At 36.8% G+C, this 19,448-nt stretch overlaps 1 protein-coding gene across 5 annotated transcripts in view; it reads left to right on the plus strand.

Annotated features, from left to right (window-relative positions):
• The first annotated feature begins 305 nt into the window (after positions 1-305).
• Positions 306-19,448, plus strand: part of AFTPH (aftiphilin) — a 51,266-nt gene continuing 32,123 nt past the window's right edge. For 2 of the 5 annotated variants that reach the window (XM_019635427.1, XM_019635418.1), the window contains exons 1-2: positions 306-415; positions 14,968-16,916. In XM_019635427.1, coding sequence (XP_019490972.1) covers positions 15,000-16,916 — 1,917 coding nt within the window. In that variant the 5' untranslated portion in view covers positions 306-415; positions 14,968-14,999. Of the gene's footprint in view, positions 416-10,515; positions 10,539-14,967; positions 16,917-19,448 lie in introns of those variants that run through there. The other 3 variants (XM_019635394.1, XM_019635410.1, XM_019635401.1) reach the window with 3 other exon arrangements.

The following is a 19,448-nucleotide window of genomic DNA, read 5'->3' on the forward strand; positions in this document are numbered from 1 at the left end:
ATTTAGGGAGTCATGACCAGCTTTTAAGAAAAATGAAATAGAACTAAAAATATCAAGAGTAGACAAAGAGTAAGGGTAAATGTTGTTTGGTGACATGTTTCTTAAATGCATGTATGTATATGTTGGGTCATCATGCAAAATGTGTTTATTCTGTGGGTTATGGGGGGGGGAATTTGAAAAATTCTGCTTTAAATGACAGGTTAATTCTCAAATAATTTCTAATCAAAGGTATAATAGTGCATTGCAAATAATAAATGTTACCTGTTTTTTTCTTCTTTTTACCCTTTAGCCTTCCTGCCTCTCAAGAGAAAGTAAAACTTTAAACCAAGCAATAACACCATTAAAAGGTCAACCAGCTAGAAATCTGTTTGCCATGGGAATTCTTTCCATAGTTTCCATGAAGTTATTGGCACAGGTACGCCCACTTGTGGCATTACCTGTGTATACCACACACATACTATCATGAGCACTATTTTGGAATGTGTTTATATTTGATTTTTCAACCATACAAAGCTTTTGTTTTTATGTTAATTTGCCCCAAGAATGTCATTATTATATGCTCTTATATGTGGATAATTAATGACTATTTTTAAGCCTGGGTCATTGTCTGGTTTCCTTATGTTCCTCACATCTCTAGGTCACCTTTTTCTCAATTGGTGGGTGGTCAAGGAACAAATTAAAGTAAAACTAATAGCACTTGTCAAAGACATTGTGAGGTAAATGTGTTACATAGGTCATATTTTAAGGCAAAATTTGTGAGTTTTAGGTTATCGAGGTCATTGCTTCCTTTCTCATTACCTCAGATAATTGAATTCTAACTGTGTTTGGTTGCAGTTTTATAACTTTGACTAGATGCTTTTTTTCTCTGAAAGGTAAGTTGCTGTCACAGTTGGTGTTTATAATATAGAGAGTAGCACTGTCAGAGGAAGGGCAGCTGCCAAGCACCTGCCAAGGTGTACCTATTTTAGTTACAGACGAAAGTGCTGTCTTTAGTTTTGAAAGTCCACAAAGTAGGTGTTCTTTCCCCACCCACAAATTCCCTGGGCACTTCAGGTTTAACTCATCAGTCTTGGCCAGAATGCTCATTTAAAACTTTACAGCAAGAAATTTCTTTCAAAGCATGTCAGCTATTCATGTTGACTGATTTCAAAAGCTGTGGGAAAATTTACATGAAGAACTAAAGAAAGTTGCTGGGAGTAGAGAACAAGAGCCAAGGGACTGTCCAAAGTAGCATCATGCTCTGGTGACACCAGCTGACACGTCCACTTATGCTGAGAAACTGCCTCAAATCAAAGCAGATATTTGTATTAGCTGATCTGTTAAAAATACCTGAACAAATTTTTGTCCTTTAGGTGTTTTTTTTTTCCTAGCTTGCATGTGAGTGAGCACTACCCCTCTCAATATAGTCTTCCTTCAGACATGTTGCAACAAAAAACGACTGGGTTTATTTTCTTTCTCATGTGTCACATTTCAGGCCAGCCTCTCTCAGATCACACTTACTCACCTAGATTGAACTTAGATATTTCCTAACTTATTTGGTGGAGCACTAGGAGACCAGAGCTAGGGTTATAGAAATCTGGTAGGTGGGTGGAGGAGGAATCAGTTCAAAAGTGGTGAGTGGAATAAATGCCCCAGCAAGAACAATAATGCAGTAATGTATTCAGTTCCTACTGAGAGCCAGGCCCTGAGGATGTGTGCTCAACAACAGAGGCCTATGCCTGCACAACATTTCCAGTTTTCTGAGCTCAAGTAAAGTAACTCTTGCAAGAGCAGCTTCAGTGGAATGGTAGGATGGAAGACAGATTGTGCTGGGTTGCAGAGTGAGTGGGTTAGGAAGTGGAGATAGTGAATAGACAAGGCCCTTTCAAGAAGCTTGATAGGAGGAGGAGGAGAGCTAGAAGTGCTGGGAAGGGCGGGCTTTGTTTTGTTTTGCTCTGATTTGTTTGAAGATGCAAGAGTCTTGAACATGTACAGGCTGATGAGAAAGCATCAGTAGTGGGAGAAATTCAGAGAGCCCCCAGAGCAAGCAATTGAGAAAGAAAACAGAATGTCCAGGGGTTATCTGTAGACAATATTGTATATGTAAGCAAGATTTTAGTGAAGGGCCATGAAATTAAAGTAGTTCCTGCTTTTAGATTGTAAAGTTTCTGGAATATTAGGATGGAAAATTAGAGTAGGTAATTTATTCTGCAACAATATGATAAGAACAGACAGTCCTGGGGGGAAAAACTGTTCTCCAAGGGCTAATGCTTCTATCCTTGCTGCTGCTTCTGTTCTGTTGCCTTTGTTATTAACAGTTATCCAAGGTTGTTTATTTGATTTCAGTTAGAAGTACCTTTTGAGAAAAATAGCTAGTAAACTCTCAAATATGGACAGTTGCTATGACAAGTTAAAGGTAAAACAATTTTTAATGTTTTAATCTTGTTTAATTTTTACTGTGAAACTTCAAACTCAGGTTTCATGGCTTGTGGATTTGCATAGAAGAATCAAATAATACAGTAAAAGAAAAGCTCGCTCTTGGGGCTGGCTGAGTGGCTCAGTTGGTTAAGAGCTCGCTCAAGAGTTTGAGCTCTGAGCAACAGTGGTTCGAGTCCCGGCCCGAGCTGAGCAGCCGCTGAGCTACCAACAGGTGGTGGGATGGCTCAGCTGAAAAAAAAAGAAAGAAAAAAAAAGAAAAGCTCGCTTTTAGGAATTTTTGAAAATTAGCTTCTATAAAATGATCTCTTATAGCTGTTTAGCAAGATTCATTGGAGAGTGAATGTGTTGCTGCTCATGTTGTCATTTACATTATGTATATGATATTTGTACTTTTATGAATCACCCTTATTGACATAAAAACCAGGAAGACAGAAAATTTGGTTGTCACTTTTGGCAGTCTAGCATTTTGAGGCTGATGAGTGTAGGTATAAAGATATTTTGCTGTGTATTTTCATTGTTTACCACATTATTACCACTATATACATTAATATTGAAATAGAGTCACCTTTTGGCAGTTTTGCTGGTTATACTTTCTTCATCTTAGTTTGTAAGCCTTTTTTTTTACTCCTTCCAAATTTTTGTGGAAGTTTTAGAAACCTTTTTCTGAGCAGCTCAGAAACATTTTAGAAAGGACTCTTTAATTCTAACATTTGCTGTCCATTATATCTGCAGTTAGACAGTTTTCAAATATTTTATTAGCTTGTAACTGATTCACCACTTACTAATTATACTACCATGAGCTTTTTCTTTAACTTCTTTAAGCTTTTATTTCTTCATCTGTAAAATGATGATAATAATTCCTACCTCATAGCTAGTGTGAGGAATAAATGAGATAATTCGTGAATGCCTTTTTAGATACATAGTATCGACACATAGTAAGCGCTGAATAAATATTAACTTGTTATTGGTGTAAGCAGAGAATGAATGCACATGGAATATACTATTTTGCAACAAATGTTTTAAGTAATACTGCATATTATTATGCAGCTGAGGGCATAATGACATATTGATACAGTTGATAGCTATGATGTCTTGAGCTTTTATTTTTAAGTTGGCAAGTCAAAGGGATTATGAGATCTCTTAAAAATATTCAGCTTTGGGATTGTGGAAGTTTGGTTAGTAGCCTTATAGTTTGCAGCCTATGTTGAAGGGGAGGATGTTAGTCCTAAAAACAAACAATAAAACCTTTCTCAATTCTTTACTAAAAAGCATCTACTTTTGGGGGCTCTCCCTGTTGTTTTGGCCACCATTGAGCTAATATGCTGAGGACAAAGCACTCAAAAAGGGAAAATAAAAATTACCATATTTGTAGATTTTAAATTTTAGAGACATGAAAACCTTTTCGACATGGTTCAAGTCATCTCTAGATGTATTGAAAACCAAGAAGTTAACTAAAATCCAAATCTTAATATGCCTCAGGCAAAGGGCTCTTCTGTTTTTTTATGACAAAATAATTCTTAAGCAAGGAATGTAGGCTGGAGAGATTCATTGACAGTACATTTTGATAGTATCTTAAAACTCTCTTGAGGATATTACAGTAAAGATTTGAATAATTTGAACTACTGCAATAGCAGACGTTTGTAATGCAAATTGATGATAATGGCTTATGTAACATTTTCATGCAATTTTTCTTTTTTTTTTTTAACAATGACTAATTATAAACCTCAGACATAATGTTAAAAAGGTAGCAATTTCTTCTGTGAGCCTTTAAATAAACCTAGCTTGTGTGATTTGTACTGTTTACATCGGTAGCATAACTTTAGATACAGTTGTCTTTTCCCTTTTCTTAGCAACATCCTCCCTGCTTGTGTTCTCAACCACACACAAACACCCTCCCAGTCCCTATAAAGATAGGTTTGGAGTGAAGGGTCCTCAGTAAAGCTGGATTGTGTAACCTAGGTATGTTTATCTGGTCTTGAAAATTGATATACACATTGATGCTGTTGGGTTGGTGCTCCATAAAAAAGATGGGAGTTTCTCTGGTGAGTTTTTAGCTTGTCTGGAAGGAACTCTTCAATGTTTGGTTTTCGGAGATTCCTAGAGGGCCTGTATGTCGTAGAACAATATGTAGACTCCTTGCCATCCCAGCCAGGTGCCTTCTTAGAAGCCTTTATCCTTATTGTCTGGATAAGACCCACACAGCCAGTTTACTTCAAGGTACTGGTAAGAACTTCTGGGTTGCATTATCTGGTTCCACCTCAAAACATTGGTCTTTTAACAGACTGGTCCCTTGAGTTGGTTTAGATGTTATGGTCTCAGTCCTTCAACCTTAGGCATTGTTTCCTGTTTCTAGGGATTGGTTATAGAAATTAACAATAAAGTCAACTTCATGTATCTTTAGTATGGTTAGTAATATTTTTCTTAAATGACTTTTAGTGACCTTTTAAGTATATGCAGAGTCATATGAATGTACCAACTAAGCAAACCTTGGCTTAGATTTTGTTAAGGGTAGATTATGATTTGAGCCACAGACTTGGTTGGTGAAAGTTAAAATGTCATGGTAGTTCATAACTTGCTGAGTATGCAGAATATACCAGGTACTGAAAGTCTTATTTTTTGTAATTCTCACAACATTTAACTGCTAGCCCCTTTTTATAAATAGGAAACTGAAGCTCAGAGAGGGCAAACTCACATAATAAGTAAATGGTGAAAATGGAGTCTGAACTTAGGCTCTACCTGACTCTGAGTCCATGATCTTTCCCCCATACCATACTACCACTTCAGACAAATGTATATTGCCTTAAATCCCAAAATAAGGCAAGGTGTAAATAAGCAACCTTTTTTAATAGAATGGTATATTTGTAACTATGGCCACATATTCATTAACTTGTAATGTAATTGCTGTTAGTTTAAGTATGTTGATTTTCTGAGAAACACTTTTTTGGTTTTTATTGATGTATAGCATATATACAGCAAAACACACACATCTTAAGTGTACGGCAGGATGAATTTTTACAAATGTATGTGCCTGTGTAACTACTACCCAGGTCAAGAGATAATAACATTATTAGCATCCAGCAGGCTCTTCTTTGTCCCCTTCCAGTCAGTACTTGACCCCCTTTAGGTAGCTACTTTTCTGAATTACCACTATATATTAGTTTTGCTTGTTTTGAACTTCATAGAAATGGAACATACATAGAAGTGTATATGTGTGTGTTCATCTGTCTTTTTTCACACATTATGTCTGTGATAGTCATCCATGTTGTTTCCTATAGTAAGAATTCATTTCATTGCCATGTATCTCATTGTATATACCGTGGTTTATTTTAACCATTCTCCAGTTGATGGACATTTGGGTTATTTTCAGCTAAGAATGAAGTTGTCATGAACAGTTGTGTGCATGTCTTTCAGTGCATATATGTCCTCACTTTTGTGGGCTATATACGTGGTACAGTTCTAGTAGATACTGCCAAAGTTCTCCAAACGTGTATACTAGTTTACACTCCCACCATTAAACTGTGAGAATCCCAGTTACTCCTCATCTTTGCCCTCAGTGGCTGTGGTTAAAATTGTTTTCATTTTAACCATTCTGGCGAGTGTGTAGGGGTGTCTTATTATGGTTTTAACGTGCATTTCCCTGATAACTTTTCATGTGCTTATTGGCCTTTGGATATCCTCTTTTGTGAAATTCCTGTTCATATATTTTAGTCATTTTTTATTGGGTTGTCTTGTATTGATTTGTAGGAATTTTTTACATATTCTGGATATGAGTACTTTGACAGTTATACGAGGTCTGACAATTAAGTTCACAAACTCATCCTAGAAAAAGTGCTACATACCTCATTGCTGAATATCATTATGGTCACCTTCGAAGTACCCCCCTTGGGAAGCTATGCACCGATGCCAGTGCCTAAGTTCACCCTTCAAAGCAATTTTGGAGCTCTTTTTCTGGAATGGCCATCAGGGCTATCCCCAAATTACTGTTGATGTCCTGAATGTCATCAAAATGTCTTCCTTTCAACATTTCCTTTATCTTCTGGTAAAGAAAGAAGTCATTGGGGGCCAGATCAAGGTGAATAGGGATGGTGTTCCAATGCAGTTATTTGTTTACTGGCTCAAAACTCCCTCACAGTGTTGTATGAGCTAGTGCATTGTCGTGATGAAAGAGCCATGAACTGTTGGCAAAAAGTTTAGGTCGTCTAAGTTTTTCAGCCTTTTCAGCACTTCCAAATAGTAAACTTGGTTAACTGTTTGTCCAGTTGTTACAAATTCGTAATGAATAATCCGCCTGATATCAGTAAAGGTTAGCAACATAGAACTTAATTGTCCGACCTTGTATGTATTACAAATCTCCCAGGCAGTGCCTGCCTTTTCACTCTCTTAATGTTTTTCTTTTGATGAACACAAGTTTTTAATCTTAACGAAGTCCAGTTTATCAATATTTATTTTATGATTAGTGCTTTCTTTTTCTTGTTTAAAATATCTTGCTTCCCCTAAGGTCATGAACATAATCTCTGAAATTATCTTCTAGAAGGTTGATTGTTTTACCTTTCACATGTAGGCCTACAATCTTATCTGGAGCTGATTTCTGTGTAATATTTTAGATAGATTTTTTTCCCCCTGTGTGAATATCCATCCAGCACCATTTGTTAAAAAGGCTATATTGTACCCCAGTCTCTCTATAAGGATGTGATTTCCCATGGACAAATCTCCGAAGTACAGGAGGTCTACATGAAATTCTCTTATCTCCACTCTCTGACTACCTTTAAGATATTCCATTACTACTCAATCATGAGAGCCTCTTGTCTATTTGTGTATACTATGGCTTGATTCTTTTCTGGATATCCCCATTAGTTATTTACTCCCCTATAATAAGTCTTAGAATAACCAGTCATAAAAATAGCAAGTTGAACACATACCCCCCCCAACACACACACACACGCACACAATGTATGCACACACGCATGTGCTTGATCAGGTTATAAAGAAATTACAGGACTCCTTGTGGCATGGAGTAAATAGTTCATTAAGAAGGATAAAGAAACATTTATTGAGATTGCTGTGTGCCAGGCACAGTATTAAAGTAGCTCATCTATCCCCTTTTCTTTTTCCTGTTAAGTAGGAATAGCTATTTAAAGATCATATTTTCTGTGTGGAAAAAAAGTAGATTTGTCTCAGTGAAACTTAATAGGTAAATTCATTATACACATAATACTGCAATGAACAAATTTTACTGAATAGGTCTGGATACCAAAGAATTTTCTAGAAAGTTTCAGGCCTCCTCCACACTGGGTATTTGGCATTCTTGGCTGAAACTTGGGAGTGGTGCTGTCTTAGGTTTCTAAAGGGTGAGTTGGGCCAGAGCCAAGACCTACTGAAGGGGAACGTGAGGCCGAATTCTTCCCATCAATAGGTGACACGGTTTTGAGAAATATGGAAATGTTCGTAGTCCTGGAGGCTAATAGCGCCTGTTGCACCCAGAGGGAGAAAAACTACTTTCTGTGTTGTTGGTTGGGTCACAAAGTTCCTGATTCAGATCTTTGTATTTGTCATGACATCCAAGTTTAAAATAGGCCTAAAACCAAAAAAATATTTTATTTTTCAAACAATGAAAAGTATTAGAAAAAGCAGTAGGTTAACCATGAACAGATTCTACTAAAAATACCACAGATAGTTCTTCAAAAATACAGTATTATGGGAATGCAAAATGATACAGACTCTGGAAAATAGTTTGGCAGTTTTTTACAAAACCAAACAGGCACCTACCATAGGACCCAGTAATCACACTCCCAGGCATTTAACCCAGAAAAACAAGAACTTATGTTCGCACAAAAACCTGTACATAAATGTTCTTATCATTTTTATTATATATACTAGTTAAATATACTATTAGTATATGTATTATTAATGTAGTATACAGAGGGTGCAAAAAATGTATTCATATTTTAAGAAAGGAAAACTATTAAAATTGTAATACTCAATATATATCGATAACAAAAGATGAATACAAGTCATGTGTATACATTTTTTGGCACCCCAGTATATGCTATTTATAATAATAAAATACTGGAAATATCTGTATAACTTTTAGTTGATGAGTGGTTGAACGAACTGGTACATCTGTACAGTAGAATACTACTCAACAATACAAATGATTGACCTATCGATACATGCAACAACCAAATGGACCTTAAAAAGTTAACCTCAAAATGTTACATACTGTATGATTCTATTTACATAACACTCTTAAAATGACAAAACTATGGAGATGGAGAACAGATTAGGTTACCCAGGGACAGTGATGGGGTGGGAGAATAGGAGCAGTTCTCTATCCTGATAGTGGTGGTAGTTACACAGATCTGTACATGGGATAAATTGAACAGAACTACACACAAACACAAATGAATGCAAATTTGTTTTTTTGTTTGTTTTTAATGATGATCACTGAATGTCTACAGTCTAGTTAATAGTAATGTACCAATAAGGTCAATTTTCAGTTTTCCTATAGTATTAGAGCTATATAAGATGCCTCCATTAGGGGGAGCTGGGTGAAGGGTGCATAGGACTACCTATTTTTGCAACTTTCTGTCAGTCTATTAGTATTTCAGAATAAAAAGTTAAAAAAATTAGTTACGGGCCGGCCGAGTGGTTGAGAGCTGGCTTGGGACGCCAGAGTGTCCCGGTTCAGATCCCACATATGTGGACCAGTGACACTGCCCTCTACAGCTAAGATGCTGAACAACAGCTCAACCTGGAGCTGGGCTGCCTTGAGTCGCCGGCGAAGGCATAGGCTGCAGCCCCTGCTGCAGTGGGTTACCATGGGCTACCGTGTGTAGCCAGCAGCCAGCGTGAGCGGCCAACAGCCACAGTGAGTGGCTGTCCAGAAGCCGGCGACAGATCTGCCTCACCTGGGAAGAGTGCAATGATGGTGCCAACTTGGGCCAGTGAAGCAACGTCCTCCACAACTAGACTGAAGAACAAAAGGACAGCAACTTATCTGTTCCCCTTCCCCCAATTCCCCAATAAAAATCTTTAAAAAAAAAAAATTAGTTATGTTGTATACCCATGTTCATAGCAGCATTAGTCACAATAGCCAAAAGGTAGAAGCAGCCCAACTATCCACCAATAGATGATAGCTTGTATACATACAATGGAATAACATTCAGCCTTAAAAAGGGTGAAATTCTGACACACACTTCAACATTTATGAACCTTGAGGACATTATGCTAAGTGAAATAAGCCAGTCATAAAAGGATAGATGCTATATGATTCCACTTATATGAAGTACCTAGAGTAGTCAAATTCAGAGACAAAGCAGAATGGTGGTTGCAGAAGCTGGGGAAGGGGGGGCTGTTATTGTTTAATGGGTACAGAAGATATTTTGGAAGATAAAAATAAGCTCTAGAGATGGACGGTTATAATGATTGAACAGCAATGTGAATATACTTAGTGCCACTGAACTATACACTTAAAAATGGTTAAAATGGTAAACTTCATGTTATATATATTTTGCCACAATTAAAGTAAGGTACTGTTATTGTATAAGTAACACATGTTTATTGTAAAACATGCATATTTAAATGCAAACATAAATTTTCTTGAATGTTTTTAATTTGTTTCATTTTGAAACAAGCACAAACATAAAACGTTTCAAGTTCAGCACAAACAAGTTTTTTTTTGGAACAATTTTGAGACTCTTACAAACCCAAAGCCCCATCTCTCCCAAAGATTTTAGTGTGTATTTCCTACAACCAAGGACGTTTTCTTATGTAACCACGATACTACCATCAAAATCAAGAAACTGTCATCAATACATTGCTGCTATGTGATCCTTGGACTGTATGCAAGTTTCATAAACGTCCCAATAATGACCTTTATAGAGAAGGGAAGCAGTCTGCGTTTACTTGCCATGTCTCTTTAGACATTTTCCATCTGGAACAGTTCTTCAGTTTTTCCTTAGCTTTAATGACATTGGTGCTTTTGAAGATTACAGGCCCATTGTTTTGTAGATTGTCTCAATTTGAGTTTGTCCGAAGTTTCATTATGAATCAATTCACGTTATGTATTTTTGACAGGAATATTCCAGACGTGATCCTGTGTTCTCATTGCATCTTACCAGGTGATGCATGATTTCGATATTCCCATGCTAATGATGTTCACTTTGATCACTTGATTAAGTGTCAGGCTTCACCACTATAAAGTTACCCTTTTTCCTTTGTAATTAAGTATGTTGTGGGGAGGTATGCAATATCCTGTTCCTCATCTAGCTTTCAGCTTATTCACTTACATGTTTATATCTATGAGGACTGATAGTTTATTATTTTATTCAGTGGATTATAATCAGTTATTATCTTTATTTTGATGCTCAAGTTGTGCATGGTTTAACCACTTGGAGCTACTTGGAGCTGGCTTTTGTGTCCTTTTGATGTGTTCCCATAATTATGAATGCTTTTAATTTAAAAGAAGAAATCATGGTATTAATGGATACATAGTATGCTATTGTATTGTAAGGATATAGCATAATTTGTTTAATTCCTTTGGAGCATTTTGTTTTACTTTTTTTGTAAAGAGTTTGTACAGTATAGGCAGATTGCCTTCTGGAAACTTCACAGCAATTTACACACTCACCAGCAGTATGTGTGTGCAAGTGTCCATTTCTCCACACTCATTAGCAGAGAATGTCTTTTCAAAAATAGGAGCTTCATAATTACAGGGAAGCTGTTAGAAGTCAAGTTACCTTGTACACTAAACATTACAAGGGGTTATCAGGACTCTAAGGGAAGAAAATAGGGTTTATGTGTATCTTTTACTGTTTTTTTTCCTTTTCTCTTTAAATCAGCAGCAGAAAAGAACATATCTCAGAACTAAAGCAAGGGGCTCAGATGGTTAAGAGCTCGCTCAAGAGTGCAAGCTCTGAGCAACAGTGGTTCGATGCCTGGCCAGAGCTGAGCTGCCACTGAGCTGCCAAAAGGTGGCAGGATGGCTCAGCTAAAAAAAAATTTTTTTTAATAAAATAAAGTATAAAAAAAAAAAAGAACTAAAGCAGTTGTTTTCTTCTTTATGATGCTGATTTCATAAAACACACAATTTAAAGTAGATGTATTGCAATGGGGTCTCTTTTCACCTGACTTGCTCATTTCTTTCAAGTAACTCTCAGCAACTGACCAGTCATAGACCTCAAAGATCCTTTTCAAAATTCTGGAGCCATTTTCTACTAACCAGCTGTATAACCTTTGGCAAAGTTGATCACCAGTAGGCCCCGTTTTCCTTATCTCTAAATTAATATGTTTTTTAAGATACCTTCTCCCTAAAACTGGAAGATATTATGAAACTTTATTCTGAGAATTGGAAGAAAGTGATTTTTTTCTTTTTAGCTTACAAAATTGGTTGAATTTTGTAGTCAACATTTTCTTTATGTGTCTAATTTCGCAACTATAAATTGCAGGAACTATCAATTCATTGTTTTGGGGCTGATTTTATTTTAGGACTTCTGTTGTTAATCCTCTCTTTGCTTTTTTTTTTTTTTTAAGATTTTTATTGGGGAATTGGGGGGATGGGAACAGTGCTGGGGAATTGGGGGAAGGGGAACAGACAAGTTGCTGTCATTTTGTTCTTCAGTCTAGTTGTGGAGGACGTTGCTTCACTGGCCCAAGTTGGCACCATCATTGCGCTCTTCCCGGGTGAGGCAGATCAGTCGCCGGCTTCTGGACGGCCGCTCACGGCGGCTGCTGGCCGCTCACGCTGGCTGCTGGCTACACACGGTAGCCCATGGCAGCCCACTGCCACAGGGGCTACAGCCTTCACCGTCGCCGGCAACTCACGACAGCCCAGCTCCAGTTTGAGCTGTTGTTCAGCATCTTAGCTGTGGAGGGCAGTGTCACTGGCCCTCATGTGGGATCTGAACCGGGGCCCTCGCGCATCCCAAGCCAGTTCTTAACCATCGCGCCACGCAGCCGGCCCATCCTCTCTTTGCTTTTAATGTTAATAATCTGCCTGGTGGCACTTTTGACTATTTAGTACAGAGGAACAGAATAACCCAGACATAGATTCCATTTAAGAATTAAATGTATAAAAAAAGAAGATACGATAAACTAATGGGTATGGGAAAGATTATTCTATAAATGGGATTATGATAATTGCTTGGCTATTTAGAAAAAAATTTTTTACTTAGACCTTTGTTTTATTTTTTATTTACTCTTTATAAGATTTTTTTTTTTAAGTGGGGAATTGGGGAGAGCAACAGTGTTGGGATTGCGGAAGAGGAACATTGTATTTTTCCAGAACCCATCAGCTCCAAGTCAAGTTGTTGTCCTTCAGTCTTGGTTGTGGAGGGCTCAAGCTCAGCTCTAAGTCCAGTCGCAGCTTTCAATCTAGTTGCAGGGGGGCGTAGTCCACCATCCCATACTGGTGTAGAACTGGCAACCTTGCTGCTAAGAGCACGCGCTCTCACCAGCTCAGCTCGGGCGCAGCTCACTGGCCCATGTGGGACTCGAACCAGCAACCCTGTTGCTCAGAGCTCACTCTCTTAACCAACTGAGCCACTCAGCTGGCCCTTATACCCTTGTTTTAGATCATACACTAAAGTAACTTCTAGAAGTATTAAAAATTAAATGTTAAAGAACTGATCTAAAAAGAAAATAAAAGTGAATACTATTAAATCTCAGTCTTATAGCAAAATAATGAAGAAAATTACTAATGATCCTTATCAGTTGATTTGACCCCTTAAAAATCAATTTGGGAAAGCAGTTTGGCAGTTTCTTATAAAGTTAAACATACACTTACCATATGACCCAGCATTTGCACTCCTGGGTATTTATGTAGAGAAATGAAAACGCTTGTTCACATAACAATCTGTACGTACATAAATGTTCATAGCAATTATTTGCTATTGTGAAATACAGAAAACAGCTCAAATGTCCTATATGGAGTGAATGGATAAACTGTGGTACATCTTTACAATGGAATGCTACTTAGCAATAAAAAGGAATGAACTATTGATACATGCAACAACGTGAATGGATCTCTAGGGTAGTAAGCTGACTGAAAAAGCCAACTTCAAAGTGTTTCATATTGTATGATTCCGTTTATACAACACTCTTGAAGTAGCAAAATTATAATGATGGAGACTAGATCAGTGGTTGCCAAGAGTTAGGGTTTAGGGAAGGATGTGACTGTTAAGGAATAACACGAGGGAGTTACTTTATATTGATGAATATTATTGAACTGTTTTTGCAGCAGTTCGTATCCCAATTGTGGTGATGATTACTCAAATCTAATCTACTTGTGATAAAAATTCATAGAACTACACACACACACACACAAAAAAAAAAAAACGGGTGAAATTTAAACAAGGCCTGTTGCAGAGTTATTAGTGTTGTACTTACTGATGTCAGTTTCCTGGTTTGATCATGTAACTATTGGTATTTACAATATTATTAGGGAAAACTGTGGAATATACATGATAACTCTTTTTGCAACTTTCTGTGAGTCCTAAATGATTTCAAAATTGAAAGTTATAAAAAAAAATTAAACTGGTACATTCAGACAATGGAATATTTATTATTTCATGCTCAAAAGAAATGAGCTATCAATCCATGAAAAGACATGGAGGAACCTTAGATGTATATTACAATGTGAAGGAAGCCAATCCATACAGTATGTACAGGCCACATACTGTAAGATTCCAATTATATGACATTCTGGAAAAGGCAAAACTATAGACACAGTGAAAAGGTCAGTGGTTGCCAGGGATGGGGGAGAGGGAGGGACGAATAGGTGGAACACAGGATATTTCGGGCAGTGAAATTATTCTCTATGATACTCTAACGGTGGATCCATGTCATTCTACATTTGTCCGAGCCCATAGATTGTACAACACCAAGAGTGACCCTAATATAAACTATGGGCTTTGGTAATAATGGTTCATGAATTGTAACCAATATACCATGCTGGCGGAAGATGTTCACAGTAGAGGAGGCTATGGCACAGGATGTATGGGAAATCTTCGTACCTTCTGCTATTTTGCTGTGAATGTAAAACTGCTCTAAAAAATAAAGTGTATTAAAACAAAAACAAAATTGGACCAGAAATAAACATTGAAAAGCAAAGTGAGGAAAATATTTGTAGCAATTATTAGAGATGAAATTTTCATGTCTTTTATTTGTAAAGAACTCATGCAAATCCATAAGGCAAGCCCCAAGTCCCCAGTGAACTGGAAAGAGAGCTTAAGAGAACAAGTGCCCCAAAAGAGAATTTTGTAGATGTACTTTTGTGTTTATTGGAAATTTTCTGGAAATTTTCTGAAATCCTCAAATTTAGTAATGTACTACCAATGCCCTTGGAAACATACACTAGAAGAGAGAATTTTTTTTTTTTGGCATTTTATGATAGCTATGAAAAGTAATCTCACCTAAGAGAAAAATAGTTTGAAAGATACAAAACAGAGCATTGTAAATTTGCATTGTTTTTAAGTAGCTTAGAGAATTTTGAAAGATCTTGTTGTATGTAACCTGTCTCATCCAAAAAAAAAAAATCTTTTTTTTTTCCAGGTATAAATTAATTATTTGAGAGCAACTGAAGAATGGAGCCAGACATCATTCGAATGTACTCTTCATCCCCACCACCTCTAGACAATGGAGCCGAGGATGAGGATGATGATGAATTTGGGGAATTCGGTGGGTTTTCAGAAGTCAGCCCTTCTGGTGTAGGGTTTGTTGATTTTGATACACCAGATTATACTCGTCCCAAGGAAGAGTTTGTACCTTCAAACCATTTTATGCCAATTCATGATTTCTCAGAAAGTGTAGATGGCCTTACAAGCTTTAAATCCATTAAAAATGGCAATGATAAGGACATCACTGCTGAACTTTCTTCTCCTGTGAAAGGACAGTCTAGTGTTTTACTCTCTACCACCAGCAAAGAAATAATTTCATGTAAAACTGTAGATACTCCCGTTGATGGCATAGAAAGTCCAGGAGACTTAAATAAAGTAGTGGAACAGAAACAGAATGTTGGAGTACCTGAAACTTTCTCTCCAGGAGATTTTAGAACTGATATGAATGTTGTTCATCAAAACAAGCAGTTAGAGAGCTGCAATGGTGAAAAGCCTCCTTGTCTGGAGATTCTAACAAATGGGTTTGCAGTATTGGAAACTGTAAATCCTCAGGGAACAGATGATCTGGATGCTGTAATCGATTCAAAAAGAAGAAAGCCTCTTAGCACTCATAGTACTGAGTATAATCTAGACTGTGCACATAGTCCTGCTGAGGAATTTGCAGATTTTGCCACATTTTCCAAAAAAGAAAGGATACAACTAGAAGAAATAGGATGTGCAGTTTTAAATGATAGAGAAGCACTAACCATTCAGGAAAACAATAAAATCAATAGAGTCAATGAACTGAATTCTGTAAAGGAAGCATCTTTGGATAGAAGCCTTGATGATGATAAAAGAGACACTGATGGAGAGGATCAGGTTTGCGTTTCAGAAGCAAGCATGAAGAAGAGTACCGAAAAACAAGGCCTTCCAACATTGCAACAGGATGAATTTTTAAATTCAGGTGTTCAGTCAAAGCCTTCGAGTTTGGTAGACTCAGCTGATAATTCAGAAGCCGGTAGGAGAGAACAATGTAAAACTGAGGGAAAACTTGATTTATTTACAACTAAATGTGCTGACCTATGTATGGATGCTACTAAAACTCTTGATGCTGATGATGAACTCAGTTCTTCCAAAGAAGAAAGTAGAAAGTTTACTGATTCCCAAAGCCCCAGCATTGATCCTACAGAAGAAAATGTTTTGGATGATTCTATAAGTATAAAAAATGCCGATAGTAGTAATGACTTTGTGACTTGCAACGATACCAATGAGGATGATTTTGGTGATTTTGGCACAGCCAGTGGCACGACTCCACCTTTTGTTACTGGTACTCAAGATTCAATGAGTGATGTCACTTTTGAAGAGTCCTCAGAGCACTTTCCACATTTGAGTGAACCAGGTGATGACTTTGGAGAATTTGGGGATCCGAATGCTGTTTCTTGCCAAGAGGAAATTGTATTTACTGAGTCAGACCGAAAACAGACTTCTGATAGTTTATCGGAGGAATGTAAGTTGGCAAGGAAGTCTACAGGCACTGAGCCTGTTTCAAAACTGAAAACTGGGCAAGAAGGTGAGTTTGGAGATTTTGACTCTGTGCCAAATAGTCAAGATGACTGCAGTGCTTTTCAAGACTCTGATGATTTTGCAGACTTCAGTTCAGCTGGTCTTAGCCAAGTTGTAGATTGGAATGCTTTTGAGGATGGGCAGAAAGATAGTTGCTCTTGGGCTGCTTTTGGAGACCAGCAGGTTACTGAATCTCATCATCGAAAGGAAGCCTGGCAGTCACATAGGACAGATGAAAAGACGGATACTCCGGGAACCTCCAAAACGCACAGTGTCCCTTTAGCAACTTCCAAAGGAGCAGTTGCTGGTGGCCATTTACAGGAAACAGCCACTTCAGTTCAGGTATTTACTGATTTTCTCCATTTTATATGATACAGTAATTGCAGTGGAGGCTTCTAATTTAGCTTTTCAAAAAATATTTTTAAATTGAGTACCTGTTAAAGGAGGCTCTTTATGATACATAATGCTTACCTGATCTGTAGATGAGTTACATATTTTACAACCTTTTGGGAAGCCTTAAATAGTCCTATAGTAATGCTTGGTAAGATTTTTCCTTATCTCATTGGGTTTTCTAATGTTTACAGAAATTCATCAACTTGGTTTTTTAATGAATATAAATATCATTTATGTAAAAATGTGTTAATTAGCTAATTAAGTATTCCAGTGAGTCCTTCAGTTTTTACCTTCACAGTGATTTTAAAAGAAGGTTAAACTGAGATTTAGAAAACTTCTTTTTAAGCTTCAGAAAATAATGTCTCTTCTGTACAGTTTTGATGGCAGGAGAGAGCAAGCAGAATTTTGAAACCTCAACCTGTGCTGAAGGCTATAGGGAATTGAAGGATAGAAAAGAATTTGAAAAAAGCAGATTTGGACCTCATAACATAACAGCTTCTAAAAGACCTGTGATGAGGGCATGAGATGGATTAAGGTTTAGACCTAGAACAAGAAACAACCATGGGCTGACTTACTGTGGTTGTATTTATTTGCTTATAATTTCTTGCAAGGGCACATTTATGGTTACTCTTCTTAGGGGTAGGTATGTCATGGAGAATATTTTTTACCTCCCATCCCCTGTATTTCATCCTTTTCTGGTCCAAACGTTTTCAGAGAAGATTTATTTTGACCTAAAATAAAATAGCCCCTACAAGTGCAGCTTGATACCCAGGTTGTTCCCCAAGCTGGCGTTGTACCCTGTGCTAAATTTTACTTTTCCTCAATCCCCGGAGTGTGAAAGAGAACACTTGAAAATAACTGCTTTATACTGACAATTAATATATGTAACACTTGGTCGACAGGCTTATTATAAAGATATTGAGAATAAAATCAGAATCTACAAACTCTGCTTCTCCAGTTAATCTTTTGCTAAGCAAATCATTTTTAATTGGAAATATTTCCAAATTCTGAATGTAAATTGAAATGGTTATGCATCACTGCTTTGATACTTTTGATACATTATGATATTGTTGAAATGATGGTATTACCAGTTGGTATGCATAGCTCTAATAACTCTTCATTTGACTTTGAGTGTCTGAATACCTTAATCTGTTAATTTAGTTATTACATGGTTTGGTTAATGTGTATTATATCTGATGAGGAATTTATTATTGAGGTAGAAGCTTGCAGTTTTAAACAAGGGGTGAATTAATTATATAATGCAAAGCAAAGACTGTTGGTTTTGATCTAATCCTTTCCCTATTTAGTTTCTTCTTACTATAGTGTGACAGTGGTATTAGATGATCTTCAATATATAGCCTTAGAATTTTTAACATTAGATAGTGGATTTTTAAAAATATGACCACTTCAAAAAGGAATTCTTTGCATCATACAAGTTGGTTGAAGTTATTTATGTATAATTTGATAACTAAATATAGGAGGTAATAAAGTATATAGGCCTTATGGAATACAGATTTGAGTTTGAATCTTGACTCAGCCACTTATAAGCTTTATGATTTTGGACAAGTTACTTCTGAGCTCATTTGTCTGTAAAAGGGACATAATATCTACTTCAAATAAATAAATTGACAGTAAATTTTAAAATGAATGGGAAAAAACTGAAAAATAAGAAGTTTGTATTATGATTCCATTAAGAATAAAACAAAAACTGTATAGCTGTGACAAGATGCATTAATAAGATTTCCTGAGGTTTGTTTGGCTCAGTTCTTAGGCTTTTATTTTTGCTGAATGGGTTACACAAAATGAGCATAACTTGGAGGTGGATATTGGAAAGGAGAAACTGCTGGAAGGGGGCTGGAAGAGAAGTTTGGAAGAACGCTGGGTTAGGGAAGAATGGGTAAGCCCCACTGAGTAAGTAACTGAGTAGTTGAAAGTGACTTTCATTCTCATCCTACTGTTGTGAAGGAGGCTTGTGGTCTACAGTTTCTTCCTTTTCCAGAATCTTCTGGAAAAGTACATTAATCCTCTACATTAGATTTATTAATATATTTTTTTAAATGTTTCTCCTAGTTGGTACAAAGTTGGGGACAGCACAGAAATCCTCACATAATTAATGACTGTAAACTTTAAGTTTTTAATGGTAAAATTTTAAATGATTTATTCCTGTTCAGTCTTACCTGGATGCAACAACTCTGTCCTGAACAGTGCTTGCTATCAAGTGTTTTTATGCAAATTCTGCTTTAACAGAATGCTGTGAGTCTTAGAATTCAGAGCTGTTAATTCATGGGGAATGAGTCTTTGTTTTTGACGTCAGACAAATGATGTAGTTGTCATTTGCAATTTCTTTGACCTTTTTGGTATGTGACATTGCCCAGGTCCCTATCTTTTAGTGCTATTAGCCTATCAAAAGGATATCTTAACATTTTAATAAAATATATCTTCCTTGGGAAGAGGCAATCAGTTATTGCAGCGTTATTGTAA

This window comes from Hipposideros armiger, unplaced genomic scaffold, assembly GCF_001890085.2.
Source record: "Hipposideros armiger isolate ML-2016 unplaced genomic scaffold, ASM189008v1 scaffold_2, whole genome shotgun sequence".
Lineage (NCBI taxonomy): Eukaryota > Metazoa > Chordata > Mammalia > Chiroptera > Hipposideridae > Hipposideros > Hipposideros armiger.